The sequence below is a fragment of the Ursus arctos genome, unplaced genomic scaffold, assembly GCF_023065955.2.
Source record: "Ursus arctos isolate Adak ecotype North America unplaced genomic scaffold, UrsArc2.0 scaffold_19, whole genome shotgun sequence".
Taxonomy (NCBI): Eukaryota; Metazoa; Chordata; class Mammalia; order Carnivora; family Ursidae; genus Ursus; species Ursus arctos.
The window spans coordinates 7207811-7226531 of NW_026622863.1; the positions used below are offsets into that span (position 1 = coordinate 7207811).

General features: G+C 42.9%; 1 protein-coding gene across 1 annotated transcript in view; it reads left to right on the plus strand.

Annotated features, from left to right (window-relative positions):
• Window positions 1-18721, plus strand: part of LOC113252216 (serine/arginine repetitive matrix protein 1-like) — a 77652-nt gene that overhangs the window by 13789 nt on the left and 45142 nt on the right. Inside the window, exon 3 of the mRNA XM_044382544.3 lies at window positions 64-203. Coding sequence (XP_044238479.3) covers window positions 64-203 — 140 coding nt within the window. The remainder of the gene's footprint in view (window positions 1-63; window positions 204-18721) is intronic.

The following is an 18721-nucleotide window of genomic DNA, read 5'->3' on the forward strand; positions in this document are numbered from 1 at the left end:
TTTGATGTGACGGAGAAGACATCTTTTTGGTTGGCATGCCCAGACTTTGTCATCTTTTTCCAGGTCCCCCTTCCATCTTTGCCCATCTTGGCATTTTGAGAAAAGGAGCTTTAGAGAACGCAAGAAGGAAGAGTGACCGGAGACAAGAGTGCCACCCTGTGGCAAGAGCCTGGCATTACCATGCAGAGCCCAGCTGGTTAAAGGTAAGGACAGAGTGACTTCCGTGTGTGATAATAAGGACAGTCATAGCTAAGTTGTACTGAGCCTTTGTTATGTGCTGGACGCCGTGCCAAGCCCCCTCGTGGATTCATTTACGTAAAACTCACAAGGAGAGAATGAAGTACGTACGGTTGTTGTCTCCATATGGCAGGGCTGGGGGAGCAGAGGTTGGGAGAAATGTAGCTACTTGCTCAGGGACCCCGGGTACTGAAGGCTGGCGCTGGAGGGAACTCAGGGCAGCTTGGTTCCGGGGCCCACCATTCTATGTTAGTTTTGATATACTTCCTCGGTGGCAAGGGAATGAGCCCTTTCTGGCATAGACCCCACATTTTAGACTATATTTGGACCAGTGCTATTTTATTTCCTGGAGCAGGCAGTGAGCACTTGGTCAGGTGTCAGAGAGAGAGCTTGTGGTAGCATGAGCTCTCCTCTCTCCTACCCAGGGCGTCTCAGGCAAGTCATCTGCGTAATTTTCCTGAGTTTGTAGGAGAGGGGATAATACTATCTGAGCAGTTTATCTTATAGCGTCTTTGCAATGATACGAGGAAGCCGTGGGGAAACATAAAATCTGATTGAAAATTCCATGGCAGTGGGAGAGGCAAGGCGGTGTCTGATATTCTCAGGAAATAAAAGGTTAAAAATGTGTGATTTCCCCCCCCCCCCAATACTTCAAACCAGCTGTGTTAGTCAGAACAGACATGATTATGCTGGGTTAGCAATAAACTCTAACATCTCAGCAACTGAAAAGAACAGAGTGTCGCTCTCATTAATGATATAAGCACACTTCAGGTCAGCCAGGGCTCCCCTTAGTCCCTCAGGGCCCGGGCTGACAGAGGCTGTCTCTCAGCAGACAGCAGAGATCACAGACTGCCCCTCCAGCTTCTACCCCCTAGTGACATGTGAGTGACATTCACATTTCATGGGCCATAGCAGGTTACCTGGCCAGGCATGAACTCAAGGGCTCAGAAGACAGCTGCACGCTTGTGACCCAGTGATTTCCTTCCTTCTTTCTTTCCTTCTTTCCTCCTTCCCTTTCTCCCTGCCTTCCTTCCCTTCTCATTTACAGTCTGCCTACCACGTGATGGTGCTTCTCCTTACACCGGGGTTATAGGATAAGACAAAATTCCATCCCGAGGCACATGTGATCTCATGGCGAAGTCAGGAAGCTGACGGGGATAAATATGGGGTGATATGTGAGCACAAAGAAGGGGTAGCTCGCTCAGCCTGAGGAGCAGTTAGGGAAGGCTTCTTGGAGGAGGTGGTACACACGTTCCCAAGGACAAGCCAGAGCAAGCCTGGTGAAAGAGGCAGGGAAGAGCATTTTTGGCAGAAGGGGCAGATGATGGAAAGGCGTGAGGAGAGCTCTTTGGACAACAGTGAGAAGTTTTCTCCATCTGGGGTATGTTGGAGGTGGATGAGAGGATAAGGCGGCATGGTAGGAGTTGGGGCCAGATTGGGTAGGTCTGTGGACAGTTGTCGAGTTTGCTCTTTAGTTTGAAGCGATGGAGCCATAGAAAGATTTTAAGCAGGCAGTGATGTGGGAGGTCCTCTGCAGAACGGGAGGGGGAGGGCTGGGAGCAGGAAGATGGTTAGGGTGCTGTTGTAATCTGCAGAGGGAGGTGAGGGAGAGTCACATGCAAGTGGTATTTGGGGGCAGGGGGCAGATGGGCACATCTGAGAGGTGATACACAGGTGCAATCTACAGGACCTGGTTTAAACTGAAAGTGGGGGTAATGCCAAACCTTTAAAGACTCCTGAGTTTCAAATTGCATGAAATGAATGAAGGTTATTTATTCATTCGAGATATGTTCTAGGAGCTTGGGATACACAGCGGGGAAAAGAACTCCCTGCCCTTGTGAGGCTTATAGTCTAACGGAAGAGCAGGCAATAAATAATGTAATTTTATACCCCAGATAGTGCTGCCTTGTGAGGAAAGGGTAGGGAAAGGGTAATCAGGAGTGCCGGAAGGGAGAGGGATCGATATTTTAAATAGAATGGTTAGAGGAATTCTCACTTAGAGGTGGCATTCAGGAAGGGACTTGGAGGTGAGAGAGGGCACATTCCATGTTCTAGAGGCTGGACTGAGGGCAGAGCAAAAGCGGCAGGGAACGCCGGTTCCTGGTAGAGACATTTTCCTTTAAGCAGCCTTCCTGGAAGCCCACAACACATTTCCCTTTTCATCTCATTTGCCGGGACTTGGGTACATGATCATATCTGACCCAAAGGAAGACAGAGAGATGGAGGAGGGGATGATGGATGGCAAGGTTGACTTCTGCCGCCCTAGACGGTGGTATTTGAGCTGGGCCTTCACAGAGGTCAGTAGAGATGATGAAGGCATTCTAGACAGAGGAAGTAGGATGCAGAGACACAGAGGACCGAAAGAAAATATAAGATAGATGGAGTGATTGGAAGGATGTGTATGTGTGTGTGTGTGTAAGGAGAAGAGATGGCAGTACACAGTGAGGCCACAAACTCAAATGCTTCCAGGGTTCAGGCAGGTAACAAGTCAATAAAGCCAACATAGGGGAAGACAGTAGGGAACGCTGAGGACTGTGACATTCTGGTGCTCTTGCTTCCCATTTGAAGACGGCAGCTCTGATTTTGCTTCAAGTCATGAGAATGCAGGACCAAGGGGGCTAGATATTCTAGTATCTTCTAAGTACCCAGAAATCTGGAAGGTGGATTTTTATGTAAAATTTTCTTATTTTAACTAATTAAGAATTTTGATCTCGGACTCCCAGCCTCCAGAACTATGAAGAAATAAGTTTCTATGGTTTAAGCCAGCCAGTCCTGTGGTACTTGGTTATGGAAGCCCTAGGAAACTAATACAGTCCCCTACAAGCAGTAACCTCAGTCCAGACTGAGCACATACAGCCGTAGCTTTTTTTAGAGAATGGGGTCTGTGGGGCACCTGGGTGGCTCAGCTGGTTAAGTGCACGACTCTTGATTTTGGCTCAAGTCATGATCTCAGGGTTGTGAGATCGAAACCCAGGTCAGGCTCTGCGCTGGGTGTGAGTCTGCTTAAGGTTCTCTCTCTCCCTCTCCCTCTCCTTCTCCCTCTCCTTCTCCCTCTCCCTCTCCCTCTCCCTCTCCCTCTCTCTCTCCCTCTCCCATCCCTTGCTCTCACTCTCTCTCCCTAAAAACAAACAAACAAACGAACGAACAAAAACCCAAACCAAAAAATGGGGTCTAGATTGATGAGTGTTATTGCAATGTTGGGGTGTAGACCTGATCATGGTGGTGCTTTTAGGAGGTGTTACCCAAAGTGAGATGTGTGGAAACCCGGTAGGTTGGACTATATATATGTAATTATAGAAATATATATAAATGCATATATGAATTATAAATTTGTAATTTTATAAAATTAGAAAAATGTATTCTTAACGTATCATGCCCATGATTCCACAGTGATCATTATTTAGGACGGGCTAAGTAAAGAATAATAAACTGATTCAAAGTCGATTTAAAGAAAATTAGTTGGGTGATAAGTAAATACAGCAAAATATTCTGCCAAGGGCGCCTGGGTGGTTCAGTCAGTTAAGCATCTGCCTTCGGCCCAGGTCATGCTCCCAGGGTCCTGGGATGGAGCCCCAAGTTGGGCTCTCTACTTAGAGGGGAGCCTGCTTCTCCCTCTCCCTCTGCCCCCCCACTAGTGCTTGTCCTCCCTTTTGGTGCTCTTGCCCTCTCAAATAATAAATAAAATCTTTAAAAAAATATTCTGGCACAATAACGAAGGAATATGGGGCAGTGGTGGGCTGGGGACTGTGAAATGAGGGTGCCTTGGGGTGGGTCCCTGGCAAGTATCCTCGCCAGTGCTACAGGCCTGCTTACGGGAATGACATTGAATTTTAAAATAATTTGATACAATGTGATGGTAGCTGCCGCAAACCGCTAACTCCACCATGGATTACATCACACAGCTCTTGACATTAGCCTGGAAAGGGGGAACAGGACTGGAGGAAAGGAATGGACTCTAAGAAGGGGAATGACAACTTAGGAAGCAGCCCTTGGGGCCTGCCTGTTCTGAGTCAGCGCTGACTAGTGGGGAGAGAGCTATCTGTCAAGATCAAGGTGAGGAAATGGGAGAAGGGAGAAGATATGGGAGGGGGACGGAGTGCCCATCTTTTACAACTGCTCAGCCCTCAACAATTGTCAATGGGCTCACATGCCTGTTGGCTTGATTAAGTCAAACCACATCCTGTCGTTAAGGACACCAGTCAAGCTGGATGAAACATCGGAAACACAAAGCATTGTATTCTTCAGAAACTCCCTTCAAAATCCCCTTTGGCATGGCCCTCATCCTCCCAGCGTGCTGCCCTCTCCAAAGCCACCAGGGCTCTTGATGGTTACTCAGATTTTGCAGATAAGGGGTCCAAGGGTCACCGGTAGGAAGCAACTTCCTTGACTAAGGCTGCCCTGCTGGTCAGGGACCGCAAGGAGGGGCTTTTGGTTCCTCAGTCTAGGGCTTGTTAGAACAGACTATTTCCCTTTCTTTATATATTTTAAGGACTGTTGTTCAGAAGTGCCATTTTCTGTGTAGGCAGCCCCAGAACATAATGGTGGGCCTCCCTGGGACAAGGCGCCCAGAGAGGATAGAGCTAGTAGGGGGCAGGAGGCAATTTTCAGCTCTGTTATCTCACTGAGAAAATTCTCCTGACTTGCCTGTTTTAGCAATGTCATGCTTGAAGTCACCAGACCTGGGATTTGTTTTTTTAACAACTTCTTTCAGTATAAAGTGCATACAGTGAAACGTACCCGTTTTTTGTGTGCGGTTCCGTGAGCGTTGACCAACGTTGACGCCCAGGTGTTCACTGCTACCGTGTTCAAATACGGACCGGTTCATGACTCCAGATGTTCCCTTGGGCCCGCTGATCTTCCCGCCGCTACAGACTAGATTTGCCATTTCCAGAGCTTCCTGCAGGTCGAGTCATGAAGTAAGTCCTCTTTTAGGTCTGGCTTTTCTCTCATAGCATTGTGTTTTCAAGATTCATCCAGGTCATGTGTGTGAATTTATTTTTTCTGACTGGTTTCCATTTATATGTATGTATATACCCCGATTTGTTCATTCCTATATCGGTTGGTGGACATTTGGGTTGTTTCCAGTTTTTGGCTAAGATGAATAAAGCTGTCATGAACATTCCTTGTGTAAGATTTTGTGTGGACCTATACTTTCATTTCTCTTACCTAGGGGTGTGACTTCTGAGTCATCTTGCTGTAAGTAGCCTTTAAAGAAAAGGCCAAATAATTTTTCAAAGTGGTTTTGGCATTTTATATTCCCACTGGCAATTTTTGAGAGTTCCAGTTGCTCTGTACCTATACCCATGCTTGATATTGTCAGTCTTCTTAATATCAGCTCTTCTCTTGGGTATGTCCTGGCACCTCCTCATTTTGATTTCGATTTGCACTTTTCTAATGACCAGTGATATTGGGTATCTTTCCATGTACCTTTTGGTTATTTATATAAATCTTCCGCGAAGTGTCTGTTCACATTTTTTTTTTTGGCCCATTTTTTAAATTGGGTATTGTCTTATTTGGAATTGTAAGAATTTTTTTTCCCTTTAAAAAAATCTATCCAGACACAAGTCCTTTTTCAAATATATATATTGTAAATATTTTCTCCCACTCTGTGGCTTGCCCGTTCATTTTCTTAATAATATTTTTAGAGGAATAGGAGTTTAATTATTATTATTTTTTTTGCTAAGTGAATTTTTAAGATTTTATTTTCACATGTTCTTTTGGCGATGAGAAGTGGGAAGGCTATCTACTTATTTATATAACATGCCCTGGACCCCTGTCTTCCTCTGGCCAAGCCCCTTTTGCTGTAGTATTTTGCCACGCTGTGTGGGAGGGATCCATTTGTCTCCCCCACCGGTTCCCAGTTAGTGATAGAAGCTAGGACATGCCTTGGCCCCGAATCTCAGCTGAGGGGGCTGCCAGAGAGAGAACGCAGAGCTGAATCACGGGTAGGTGAATGGGGTAGGCTTGTGTCCCTCCTGGAGCCCTGCATTGGCAACATCTGATACCATGAATCTAACTTAGAAACATTATCTTCTTTTTCTCTGTAGCACTTATGCTGCTTTGTAATTTTATCTTGGTGGGTTTATATACGTGTTTCCACTCGACTGTCTTTGAGGGCAGGGACTGTGTCCCTTTTAATGCCTGAGTATTTGCTGAATTTGACTTTCAGAGCCTCACTTGCCCAGCACTGTGGGAAGAAGGCAGACAGTTCCCACTGCCACGGTCCACAAGGAGCCCTGACTCTTGGCAGAGAAGAGTCCCTCATGGTGTTTACTCCCTGGACCAGGGTGAGCCTAGTTATTCTATTCTGGCATGGGGCAGGGAGAGCCCCACCTCTCAGCCATGTGCCTGGGGTCCCAGTCTTAGAAACACTAGTTTTTTATCTTTACCCTCTTCCCTCTTTGGATCCCCTTCTGGTCTGTCAGGTGATGCCAAGAAGGGCTGCATGGTACCCATTTGCCCTTCTCTCCTGTCCTCTTGTCCTTGTTTCCCGCCCCTTGCCTCCTTCCCCCTTCCCTGTTTGCAGCTGTAAGATGTGGGGAAGACCTCAAAGTCTCTCCAGGAGACAAGTTCACCTGTGAGGACAATAAATAATAAGCCTGGAGAACTCCATGGATTCCAAAATATTCTTCATTCTTTTCAAAACAATCCCATTAAATAACCGTTCTTGTAGTGCGTTATAGACTTGCTTAGAATGTCTTTCCATGTGTTGCAGTCCATGTGTCAGCCTCAAGTTTCACCTTAAATGACCGGGGCTGAGACTGAGGCTTTCTGGGTAGGTTAACCTCAAGTAACCCAACACAGCCGAAGGTGTGGGATATGAAGACACATCTAGTTTTTACATAATAGTGAGGAGTTTTTAACTTCGATGAGGTCCAATTTATCACATTTTTTCTTTTATGATTTTTGCTTTTTGTGTCCTATCAAAACATTTTTTTAAAAAGATTTTATTTATTTATTCGACAGAGATAGAGACAGCCAGTGAGAGAGGGAACACAAGCAGGGGGAGTGGGAGAGGAAGAAGCAGGCTCCTAGCAGAAGAGCCTGATGTGGGGCTCGATCCCATAAAGCTGGGATCACGCCCTGAGCCCAAGGCAGACGCTTAACCGCTGTGCCACCCAGGCGCCCCTATCAAAAACATTTTTGGCACACTCCAAAATCTTGTTTTCTTTTAGAGCTAACTTTTACATTTCGATCTACAATCCATTTAAGGTTAATTTTTGTGACTGCCATGAGGTTGCCTTTTCATTTTATTGTTTCCTTTGTTTATGATGGGTTTTTAGTTTGATGTAGTTCTTGTTTGATTTTGCTTGTGTTGGCTGTATTTTTGGTGCCATATCTAAGAAATCATTGCCAAGACCAACATCAAGGAGCTTTTCTCTCATTTTTTCTTCTAGGAGATTTATTGTTTCGGGTCTTACTTTTAAATCTTTAATTCATTTTGAGTTAACCTGTGTATGGTGTAATATAAAGGTCCAATTTCAGTCTTCTGCACGTGGATATGCAGTTTTCTCAGAACAATTTATTGAAGAGACTGTCCTTCCCTTGCACCCTTGTCAAAGATTATGACCATATATGCATGGCCTTATTTCTGGACTCCTCATTCTGTTCAATTGGTCTACGTGTCTGCTTTTATGCCATTACCATACTATTTTGACTAGAATAGCATTGTAATATAGTTTGAAATCAGGAAGTGTGATGCCTCCAGCTTTGTTCTTTCTCAAGATTGCTTTAGCTATTCAGGGTCTTTTGTGATTTTGTAAAAATTTTAGAATTGTTTTTTCTATCTTGTGAAAAATGCCACTGGAATTTTGATAAGGATTGCGTTGAATCTATAGATTGCTTTGGGCTCTTATTACTTCTTTTCTTATGCTTACTTTGAATATAGTTTGCTCTTTTTCTAGATTCCAAAGGCAGAAACTTAGATTATTGATTTTAGATCTTTCTTCTTTTCTAATACATACGTTCATTGCTACAAATTTTTCTCTAACCACTGCTTTTACTTCATTCCACAAATGTAGATAGGTATGTTTTCATTTTCATTTAATTCAAATTACCTTAAAATTGCTCTAAGTTTCTTCTGTAGCCATGTGTTATTTTACAAATGTTTTGTTTAATTTCCATGTATTTTGGGATTTTCTAGTTATCTTTTTTTTTTAAAGATTTTATTTATTTATTTGACAGAGATAGAGACAGCCAGCGAGAGAGGGAACACAAGCAGGGGGAGTGGGAGAGGAAGAAGCAGGCTCATAGCGGAGGAGCCTGATGTGGGGCTCGATCCCATAACGCTGGGATCACGCCCTGAGCAGAAGGCAGACGCTTAACCGCTTAACCGCTGTGCCACCCAGGCGCCCCTCCAGTTATCTTTCTTTTATAGTTTTCTAGTTTAGTTTCATGTGGTCTGAAAGCAGACATTGTATGATTTGTATTATTTTAAATTTGTTAAGGTGTGTTTTATGGCCCTGAATGTGGTCTATTTCGGTGAACGTTCCATGTAGGCTTAAAAAAATATATTTTTGGAAGGAGTTAAGATGGTGGGGGAGTAGGGAGACCCTAAGTTTGTCTCGTCCCTTGCATACAACTAGATAGGTGTCGAATCCTTCTGAACACCCAAGAAATCAATCAGAGTCTGAGAAAACAAAAGCTACAAGTCTTCAAGTAGAAAAGAAGCCACCGTCTGGAAGGTCGGAGATGCGGAGCCTTGAATTCGGTGTGATATAGTTGAAGATGCAGAGGGGAGGCTTAAGGAGGCTACTGCAAAATATTAAAAGCAGCAGAGTGCAAAATCAGAACTTTTAGAAGTCTGCTACAGTGGGGGACGTGTCTGGCTTAAAAAAGGTGCTCAGGTGGTGAAGCAGGGCGGAATCCCAGGTGTGACAGTGTGGTCTGGTGATTCCTGGGGTCGAAGAAGATTGGGTGGTGCCTGAGTGCCTCAGAGTTCCCACGCATAAGAATGGGGAAGCGGGGGGAGAACAGCGAGTCTAGGGGCCAGGTTTCTGCTCTTTGTTGCCATAAACTGCAAACAACTGAACAGTCCTGCAGTAGCTTTCCTGGTACAGGTCCAGCAAAAGGTAGAAGGGCGGCAAGATCTTCTCTGGGAGGAACAGTGCCAGTCCCACCATGGGAGTCCCTAAATTTGGAGTTTTGAAACTCGGTTGTGTGCCCGAGATAAAAACACTCAGACACAGGCAGGGTTCTGATGGAAACCAGGGAGATAAGAGTGGTTGGCTGATTTTCTGTGAGCACTCACTAAAAAGTGGGGGGTGTGAGCTCTCAGCTCCAGGGCTGGGGTTGGGGGGGCGATGGGCACGGCTGGCCGTATTCATCCCCGCCCATCAGTGCTGAAAGCCTTCAGGGAACAAAACAGCACCACCTAGTGGAGTCAGGAGCCACTTACACCACGCCCTGTCTCCCTGGGCACTGAAGGCGCATTTACACCAGGGCAAGTCCACCTGAGTGAGAATCAGCACAACAGGCTGGTAAGACCAGCACAGAAGACCAGCACGAACACCTCTCACACACCAAGTCTACTGATCACACAGTGCTGCAAAGGTTCAGCTCTTGGGAAAAACAGTATAGAGCAGTCTTTTTTTTTTTTTTTTGGTAGTCTCTATTCTTTATTATCAATTGATCCCCTTCTCACTTTATTTATTTATTTATTTATTTATTTAATTTGTTTCTGTTATTATGATATGTTAGTCACCATACAGTACATCATTAGTTTTTGATGTAGTGTTTCATGATTGTTTGCGTATAACACCCAGTACTCATTGCAATATGTGCCCTCCTTAATACCCATCACTGGGCTAGCCCATCCCCCCACCCCCTCCCCTCTAAAACCTGCAGTTTGTTTCCCAGAGTCCATAGTCTCTCGTGGTTCAGAGTCCATAGTCTCTCGTGGTTCATTTCCCGCTCTGTTTAACCCCCCCTTCATTTTTCCCTCCCTTCTCCTGCCGATCTCCCTGCTATTCCTTATGTTCCACAAATGAGTGAAACCGTATGATAATTGTCTTTCTCTGCTTGACTTATTTAGCTCTTGGGAAAAACAGTATAGAACATTCTTTATATTTTTATTCTTTAATCTTTTATTATTATTATTTTGATTATTTCCTTAATTTTTCAATTATTTTTAAATTCTCTTTAAATTTTAATTTTTAATATACTTTATATGTTTTTTATTTTTTGTTTCCTTTCATTGTATTATATATATATATATATTTTTTTTTTTTCTTTCTTTCTTATTTTGGGATCTAGTTTCTTTTAACAAGCAGACCAAAACACACCCAGGATCTAGAGCTTTTTTGTTTTGTTGTTGTTATTGTTATTTTTTTTCTTTCTTCTTTTCTATTCTGGACCAAATGACAAGATAGAGAAATTCACCCCAAAAGAAAGAACGGGAGGAACAGCCAAGTATTTAATCAATATGGACATAAGTAAAATGTCTGAACTAGAATTTAAAACAGTGATTATAAAGATACTAGCTGGGCTTGAAAAAAAGCATAAAAGACACTAGAGAATCCCTTACTGTAGAGATAAAAAGAACTAAAATCTAGTCAGGCTGACACTGGCTCCTCAGTTTCTTGCCTTTCTGCTGTGTCCTGGAAATGGTAGTTGTTTAAGAACTCTCTTTTATAGTTCTGTGGGCTCCACAAGCATAAACCCTATTGGCTACCATAGCTAGGCAGTCTAGAATTGTCCTTTAGGTAGCAGCCACAAAAATTAGGGTGCCAGAGAAGTATACAAGCTCTTTCTGAATATACCAGTGAGCTGGAGTGAGGCAGAGGGAGAGCACAAAGATGGCACCTGCCAGCCCCCATCTATGAGAGTTCTTCAGTGCACCTCTACATGTGTGTTAAATTGGATACCTACCTCTCAGGCTGATGCTTTTAGGTAAGGAAATAAGTCTCCTTCATAGAAAGTCTGGGCACTTTTTAGTCAGATGTCTGTGTGCTGGGACCTGGGATGAATGAGTCTGCATGCATGTGAGCCCCCTAAGAACTGTTTCTCAGGGGTGTCTGGCTGATTCAGTGGGTAGAGCATGTGACTCTTGATCTCAGGGTTGTGAGTTCAAGCTCCATGTTGGGGGTAGAGATTACTTAAAAATAAAATATTTTTTTAATAGTATTTTTTTATTATATTATGTTAGTCACCATACAGTACATCCCTAGTTTTTGATGTAAGGTTCGATGATTCATTAGTTGCGTATAACACCCAGTGCACCATGCAATACGTGCCCTCCTTAATACCCATCACCGGTCTATCCCATTCCCCCACCCCACTCTCCTCTGAAGCCCTCTGTTTCCCAGAGTCCATAGTCTCTCATGGTTCATTCCCCCTTCTGATTACCCGCCCCCTTTCTTCTTCCCTTTCTTCTCCTACCAATCTTCCTACTTCTTATGTTCCATAAATGACTGAAACCATATGATAATTGTCTCTCTGCTTGACTTATTTAGCTTAGCATTATCTCCTCCAGTCCTGTCCATGTTGCAGCAAATGTTGAGAAATCGTTCTTTTTGATGGCTGAGTAATATTCCATTGTATATATGGACCACAACTTCTTAATCCAGTCATCTGTTGAAGGGCATCTCGGCTCCTTCCACGATTTGGCTATTGTGGACAATGCTGCTATGAACATTAGGGTGCATATGGCCCTTCTCTTCACTATGTCTGTATCTTTGGGGTAAATACCCAGTAGTGCAATGGCTGGGTCATAGGGTAGCTCAATTTTTAACTTTTTAAGGGACCTCCACACTTTTCCAGAGTGGCTGTACCAACTTGCATTCCCACCAACAATGTAGGAGGGATCCCCTTTCTCCACATCCTCTCCAGCAATTGTTGTTTCTTGCCTTGTCAATTTTTGCCGTTCTAACTGGCGTAAGGTGGTATCTTAGTGTGGTTTTGATTTGAATTTCCCTGATGGCTAATGATTTTGAACATTTTTTCATGTGTCTGTTAGCCATTTGTATGTCTTCATTGGAAAAGTGTCTGTTAAAAAAAAAAAAAAGAACTGTTTTTCAGGCCTCCGTAGCCTTGTTAGTCTCTTGGACAAAAGCCCCATTGGCTTTCAAAGCTAGATGTTTTGAGTCTCTCAGGTGCTGGTTTTAGAAGTTGATATATCAGATGTAGCGTTCAAACACTTCACTTGTCAAGGAGAAGGTCAGGTTTGTGAATTCCCTCTTGCTAGTGGGTCACCACACTGGGGTGGGGGGCGGTTATGGCAAAATTGTGTCTCACCCTCTCCTACCCAATTCAGTGTTGTTGTTTTTTTTCCCCTTCATTTGCCCAGTGCGTAGGAGTTGCTCAGCTAGTTTTGGGTTTTATTCAGAAAAAATTGTTCCATATATAGCTGTAGATTCAGTGTGTCCACGGTAAGAGGTGAGTTCAGGATCCTCCTATATTACTATCTTGAACCAGAAACTGCTAGAACTGTTTCTATTGACTGATTTTTCTTCCTGTTATGGATCAGGTTTTCATGCATCTACATATGTCTACTAATTTTTTATTAAATGTTGGACATTGTAAATTTTACATCATTGTGTATTTTGCTGTTATCTTTTAAAGTGTATTGGATTTTGTTCTGGAAGGCAGTTAAATTACTTGCAAGTCAGCTTGATTCTTCTAAGACTTGTTTTTAAACTTTTTAAGAGTGACTGTAAAGTAGTCTTTCCTCTAGGATTAGTTAAGAGCCACTACTAAGACCCCATCCTTTTAGTCTTCTTCTAAAGACCCTGAGAATTCAATGAGGACTCTATTCTCACTGGTGGGAACTTGAATGATTATAGGTCCAGGGTGAACTCCAGGAATTATCGAGTTTACAGCCTTTTAGTAATTATTTTCTCCCCCAGCTTTGTCTAGCTTTACAGACTTTCACCATATACAGCTTGGTATCTAGCCAAAGACTCAAGGGAATCCCTGTGCAGATATTTGGAGCTCATTTTATAATTGCTTCCTCCTTTTTGATATTCTGCCTCACAAATTTTTGCTGTCTCAGTTCCCCCAAACTCTGATCTCTATCTTCTCAATTCAGCAATACCTACTGTGATCTATTCATGTTCCCCTTCCATGTACCACAATCCAACAATTGACTCCGGGCAAAAAGCTGGGGGTAATCATGAAATTCACTTTGCTTATTTCCATTCTGTCAGGAATCACAATCTTTTGTTTTCTGATATACAATATTTGAAAATATATTCTGTACACTTTTCCAGTTTATGGTGGAATGGTAAGTCTAGACACTGTTATTCTCTCATGGCTGAAGTAGAAAAGAGGCTGGTACTTTTGACCCTTCCTTTCTTTTGTTGTATACCACTATCCCTCAGGTTAAGCCCTTCACCACTCCCTTCTTTATTCTAAAAGTTGCCTTCTTTTCCCACCAACCCATCCCCGCAATGTTCTATGTTTATTTTTATCTTGTTTCTTCCTTGTTTTGTTATGTTTCATCTTGTTACTCCCTCGCGAAAAAATATTTAGTGACTTTTGGAGTAACATACGTTGTTTTTCCTACTCTTCTGTCCTTTCCTTTGGGAACCATCCTTCCCCCATTTTATTCTAAAGGAAATGTCAATCTCCATCCCCTGCCCCAACTTTACACACTTCACTCTAGCTAACCAATCTTGGTACCTTGTTTCATAGCCATAGTGATTGTTCCAGGGGTAGACAGTGTCAATCTTAGTCATCTCTGGGGCTGATATATGGACACTGTGACAAAGAGATGCTTTTCTGGCTGAGTGTGTAAGGCTGGGAGAATGTGAATTTGGGACTGTCAAATTCCATTTTCCTCTGCCTCATGGAAAAAGATTTACTGCTATAGGAGAGACTGTGAAGTCAACATACTGAGTGAAGAAGGGCAAATATACATATTTATTTGGAGGAGAGAGAGAGAGAGAGAGAGAGATTGAGAAGAAATGAAACATTGTTAGATCTCTGGATCCATATGTACATGAAGCTAGCGAATCCCCACACCTCCCAGTTCTTTGAACCAATTAATTTCCTCTTTGACAATCTAGGTTGAGTTGAGATCCTTACTTACATCTGAACAAAAAATTGGATTAAGAGAGTTTTCTCTGTTTTTGTAATAAAATGTAGCTTTAGGAAAGCTACTCAGTAATACCAGATTTCCCTACTTTTGGTACTTTGTGCCGACATTCCTATCAGGTGTGCCATGCTAATGCTTGTCATAATGCTACTCAGAGCAGCTCTGTGGCACTGTGAAAAGACCTCAAGTTTCAAAGTCAGAGACATCTGGTTTGGAGCTTTTTTGCTGCCTATTAGCTGTGTGATCTGAAAGGTCAGTGCATATATTTTACTTCCTTCCCCAGGAAAGAGAGGAGGAAGTAGGAAGTCCCATGAGAGAATTAGATTTAACCACATACAACTGAAAACCCAAAATGAGAATACTTTGAACATATAGAAACTTCTTTCTTGTGTAAACTAAATCTGGAGGTAAACATCCAGACTCTACAAAGTCATCAGGCAGTCATCTCTTCCACATTTTTGGTCTACCGTGCTAACATATGGCTTGATCCAAAAAATATTTCTCTTTGTTGAAGTCAACAGGACCTATGATGCATAATCAATACATTATTTCCATCGAGGTGCATGGAGAGGTAGTTAGGGGAAATGGATGGACGTTTTCCTGTGTTGGAAATTTTGTCTTCAGAAGAAAGCTTTCCTTTGCTCCTATTGTTCACATCAGTTAGTAGAATCTGCCTAAACAGAGTTGGATGCTCTCTGAATTTCCAATAAACAGGAAGAGATTTGATCAAAGACTATGTTACAGTAACAGCTAAGATGAGTTGCAAGTCTTTTATCAGCTAGGGAAGATGGTGCTTTGCTTAAAACGACTAGGCTTAGTTAGGGTTGTGGGGATGGCAAGGAAAGGACAAATACAGAGAAGCGAAATGATTTGGGGACTCTAGGAATATGGGTAAATATAAGGTCAAGGTTCTCATAGATCTCCAGAGTCTCCAGGGCCTCCTCCCACCATCTGCCATGATTCTCAATATGCCTGTAGCATCATTTTATGGCCTCTCCTTTTCTCCACCTTTATCTTTTCTAGCCTCTGATTTGTTCTCCACCTTTCTAGTCCCTATCTCCTCCAATATACTTCATATCAGAATAAGAAGGGTCTTCTGAAAATACAATTTTCAGGATGTTGCTTTTCTGTCTTGGTAACTTATAGAGTTACATATTTAATTACTTTTTTTGCATCAAGGCTGCTGTATTTTGATCATCAGGACCTGTCTATATAGGAGCTATGACCCCTAGGATCATGGAATAATCTTAGAGATTAAACCAGAGACCAAATAGCTAGATTCTCAGGAGACTTTACTGATACTCAACATGCAGCATGTCTTTGGAACTAATCCATTTTGCAGTTCATATTTGAAACACAGAGTCAGGAGGGTCTAAGTCATGCTACGTTAACAAACAATCCTGAAATCTTGCTGGCTCAACAAAACAAAGGTGTTTCTGTTGTTTGTTTGTTGTTTGTTTTAAGTGGGCAATGTGGGCTTGCAAAGGGCTCTGCCGCACACAGACGCTAAGGGAACCAGTCATCCCCATCTTGTAGCTGCATCACTTGGACCATGTGGTCTTCTCAATCCCTGAGGCAAAAGAGGCCACTGCTAGCTGGGTGAACTTGGCCAGTTTCTTCAATCTCTCCTACTCCTCTCTCTCTGGGCTGCTGTGGGACCTGGTGCCAGAGGGCTGTGAGAGATCGGTGTAAACTCCGAGTTACATTATTTGCACCTTAGAGTTACTTGCAAATAATGCGAGTTATAAGCCCTAACTCATTTGACTGCGTTAGTGCTAAGGAACAGAGCCTGTAAAGGTTACTGTAGCTGTGAGGTTCTTCTAAGAGGATACATATGGCAAAGAGGGAGATGAGACTCAGACTTGTCCCAGGAGCTATCAGACAGTCAGAGTGAGGCATAGTTCAGGGACTAGAAGGATTCAAGGCCTTTTTACTGAAGGGTTATTTTGGCTCTTATGTTGGAATTTGCAGATATAACATCTTAAGGTAATGTACCATCTTCTCATATTTGCCTTTCCCATTCCTGCGATTACTGACATCCTTCCTCTCTCTATTCCACTCCCCACCCCCATGTCTTTCCTCTACTGATGGCGCTTGCTTCTGATAACTTCAGATCATTTATAGCTCCTGCTGCTTCGGGGTACCCCTCTGTGTGCACCCTTAGAACTTACGTTTTGGCCACCAAAGATTCCAGATCAAATTCTTGAGGGATAGAATCTGACAGGCTACCTTGTCTTTATTTTCTCTCTCTCTCTCTTTTCTTTTTTTTTTTTTTTTAGCAGAGCTTTTTCTTCCAGGATACCTCATGGGTCAGTGTCCACCCATGGTCCAATCACCTGTGCACAGCTAGGGTGTGGCTTCATTGTACTCTGTGTTGGATCACTCACACTTGGAAAAGCCAGCCACCATGTTGTGAGGACACTCAAGCAGCCTTGTGGAGAGGTCCATATGAGGAGGAACTGATTTCTTCATCTGCTGTAACAGCTCACAGTAATTTTCCAGCCATGAGGGTGCACCTTTTTAGAAGCAATCCACCAGTCCACAGTCAAGCCTTCGGTTGATTTATACTTCGTTGACATCTTGACCACAACATCTTAAGGAGAGTTGCTCAGTTAAGCTGCTCCTGAATTTCTGACTCACAGATACTGTGAGATGTGATAAAAGTTTATTATGGTTTAGGCCAGTACGTTTCATAGGAATTTGTTGTGCTAGAATAGTTAACTAATTCTGAGTGAGTCTTGAGGAAGATAGGCATACCCTCGCAAGACAGCAGGTGAACTTATTGCAAGGTCTTCAGGTAGGGGAAGATTAGTCTTCTAGATGCAGGAGGAGGTGCTGCTCCTTTCTGTGAAAAAGAGCCTCAGAAATACCTTAGGCTTACAACTTCTGCTTCATCTAGACCCACCCAGATATCCCTATTTTAAGCCCAGGGCCCCACTCCCTCCCAATCAGTGCCTTAACTTTTACATGAGACTTGGTGAAACCGAGAATTAAACCTAAGCCGTAATTCTGCAACTCACATAATTGAGTTTTGGGTTTTTTTTGTTGTTGTTGAGGTGGGACCTGCATGTGCAAGAAATAATTTCTTTTAGGGTTGCCATCAAAGCTCTCTGGTTCTCTGACCATGACTTAAGCTCAGCATTTAAAATCCTTAGTTTCTCATTTTCTTTCTTAATCTCTTCAGTGCAGTTAGAAGCAACCGTCCCACAGTATGGTCTTTGAAGTGACTGTCATTTCTCTAAGAGTCAGTCGTAGCAGCCACTTAGTCCCCAAGGCATTTGCTTCAGTAGGCACCCATCACAATCAATTACAGGTGATAATTTGATTCATCGTGATGTCACTGCCCACTATATGTTAGTATTACTAGCATCCTATTTCTCAGTGGGACCTCAGCACAGCATTCAAGTCCAAGCACATGACCAAACCAATCCCAGGATCCCAGTGTGGAGGATAAATTGCCTAGGATCAGTCCTCGTATCAAATATTGAGTCAGTCAGAGTCAAGTCGGGGGGAAAAAGGCTCACTAATTTTCTCTACATTAAGTTCTCTCTTTAAATGGACTTAGAAAGCAAAAAGGGAACATTGAGGTATCAAAAGATAGTAATTGCAGAAAGTATAGATTACTCTTAGGGCTTGAGAAACAAAGTTAAGGTGATGCGGGTGTTGAAACCTAGATTCTTGGAGAAGGGGCCCTCTGGGACTGGGACTTAGACCTCTGAGAAGGATGTTCTGTCTCCTGGTATATCTGGGTGGGTAGGTAGGACGCAATGAGGTTATTTCTGGGACTGATAGAAGAAGCAGGAAAATGGGACCAACTGTTGCTCTTGGGGTGAAGGGCCATGGCTGGGGTGATGTCAACAGGAAACAGCTAAACAAGAAAGAGTAAGTCTTTTCTCCCTCCTTCAGCTTTTCAATCTCTCTCTCTCATCAGCACCAAACAGGAAGCCAGCTGGCAAGGGAGAGGTGAGGTTGGAGACCCTTAGCCCCACACCAAAGAGAAGAGTATAGAAGTGGGTGTGTTGTATTGCATGGTGCACTGGGTGTTATACACAACTAATGAATCATCGAGCCTTACATCGGAAACCGGGGATGTACTGTATGGTGACTAACATAATATAATAAAAAATCATTTAAAAAAAAAAAAAAAAAGAAAAACAAAAGATTCTGATAACCCTGTACAAGACAGGTCAAGTCTTCCAGAGAAAGTGACCTGGACTGGCAACACTACCAATTGCATTTCCGTTGAGTACACGATGCTTTCGAAAATGTTAACCGTATTTTAAAAATACAGAATCTAACAGGAGAAAAAGAAAACACTCTCTAATCATGGACTGTAAACAAGGAACAAAGAAGAGAAAAAGTGAAATTGTATTTTCCAAGTCTCCTAACCCTGAAATATGTACATTTAATTTTAACCCAGCAGAATTTCATGAAATGATATATTTTGTG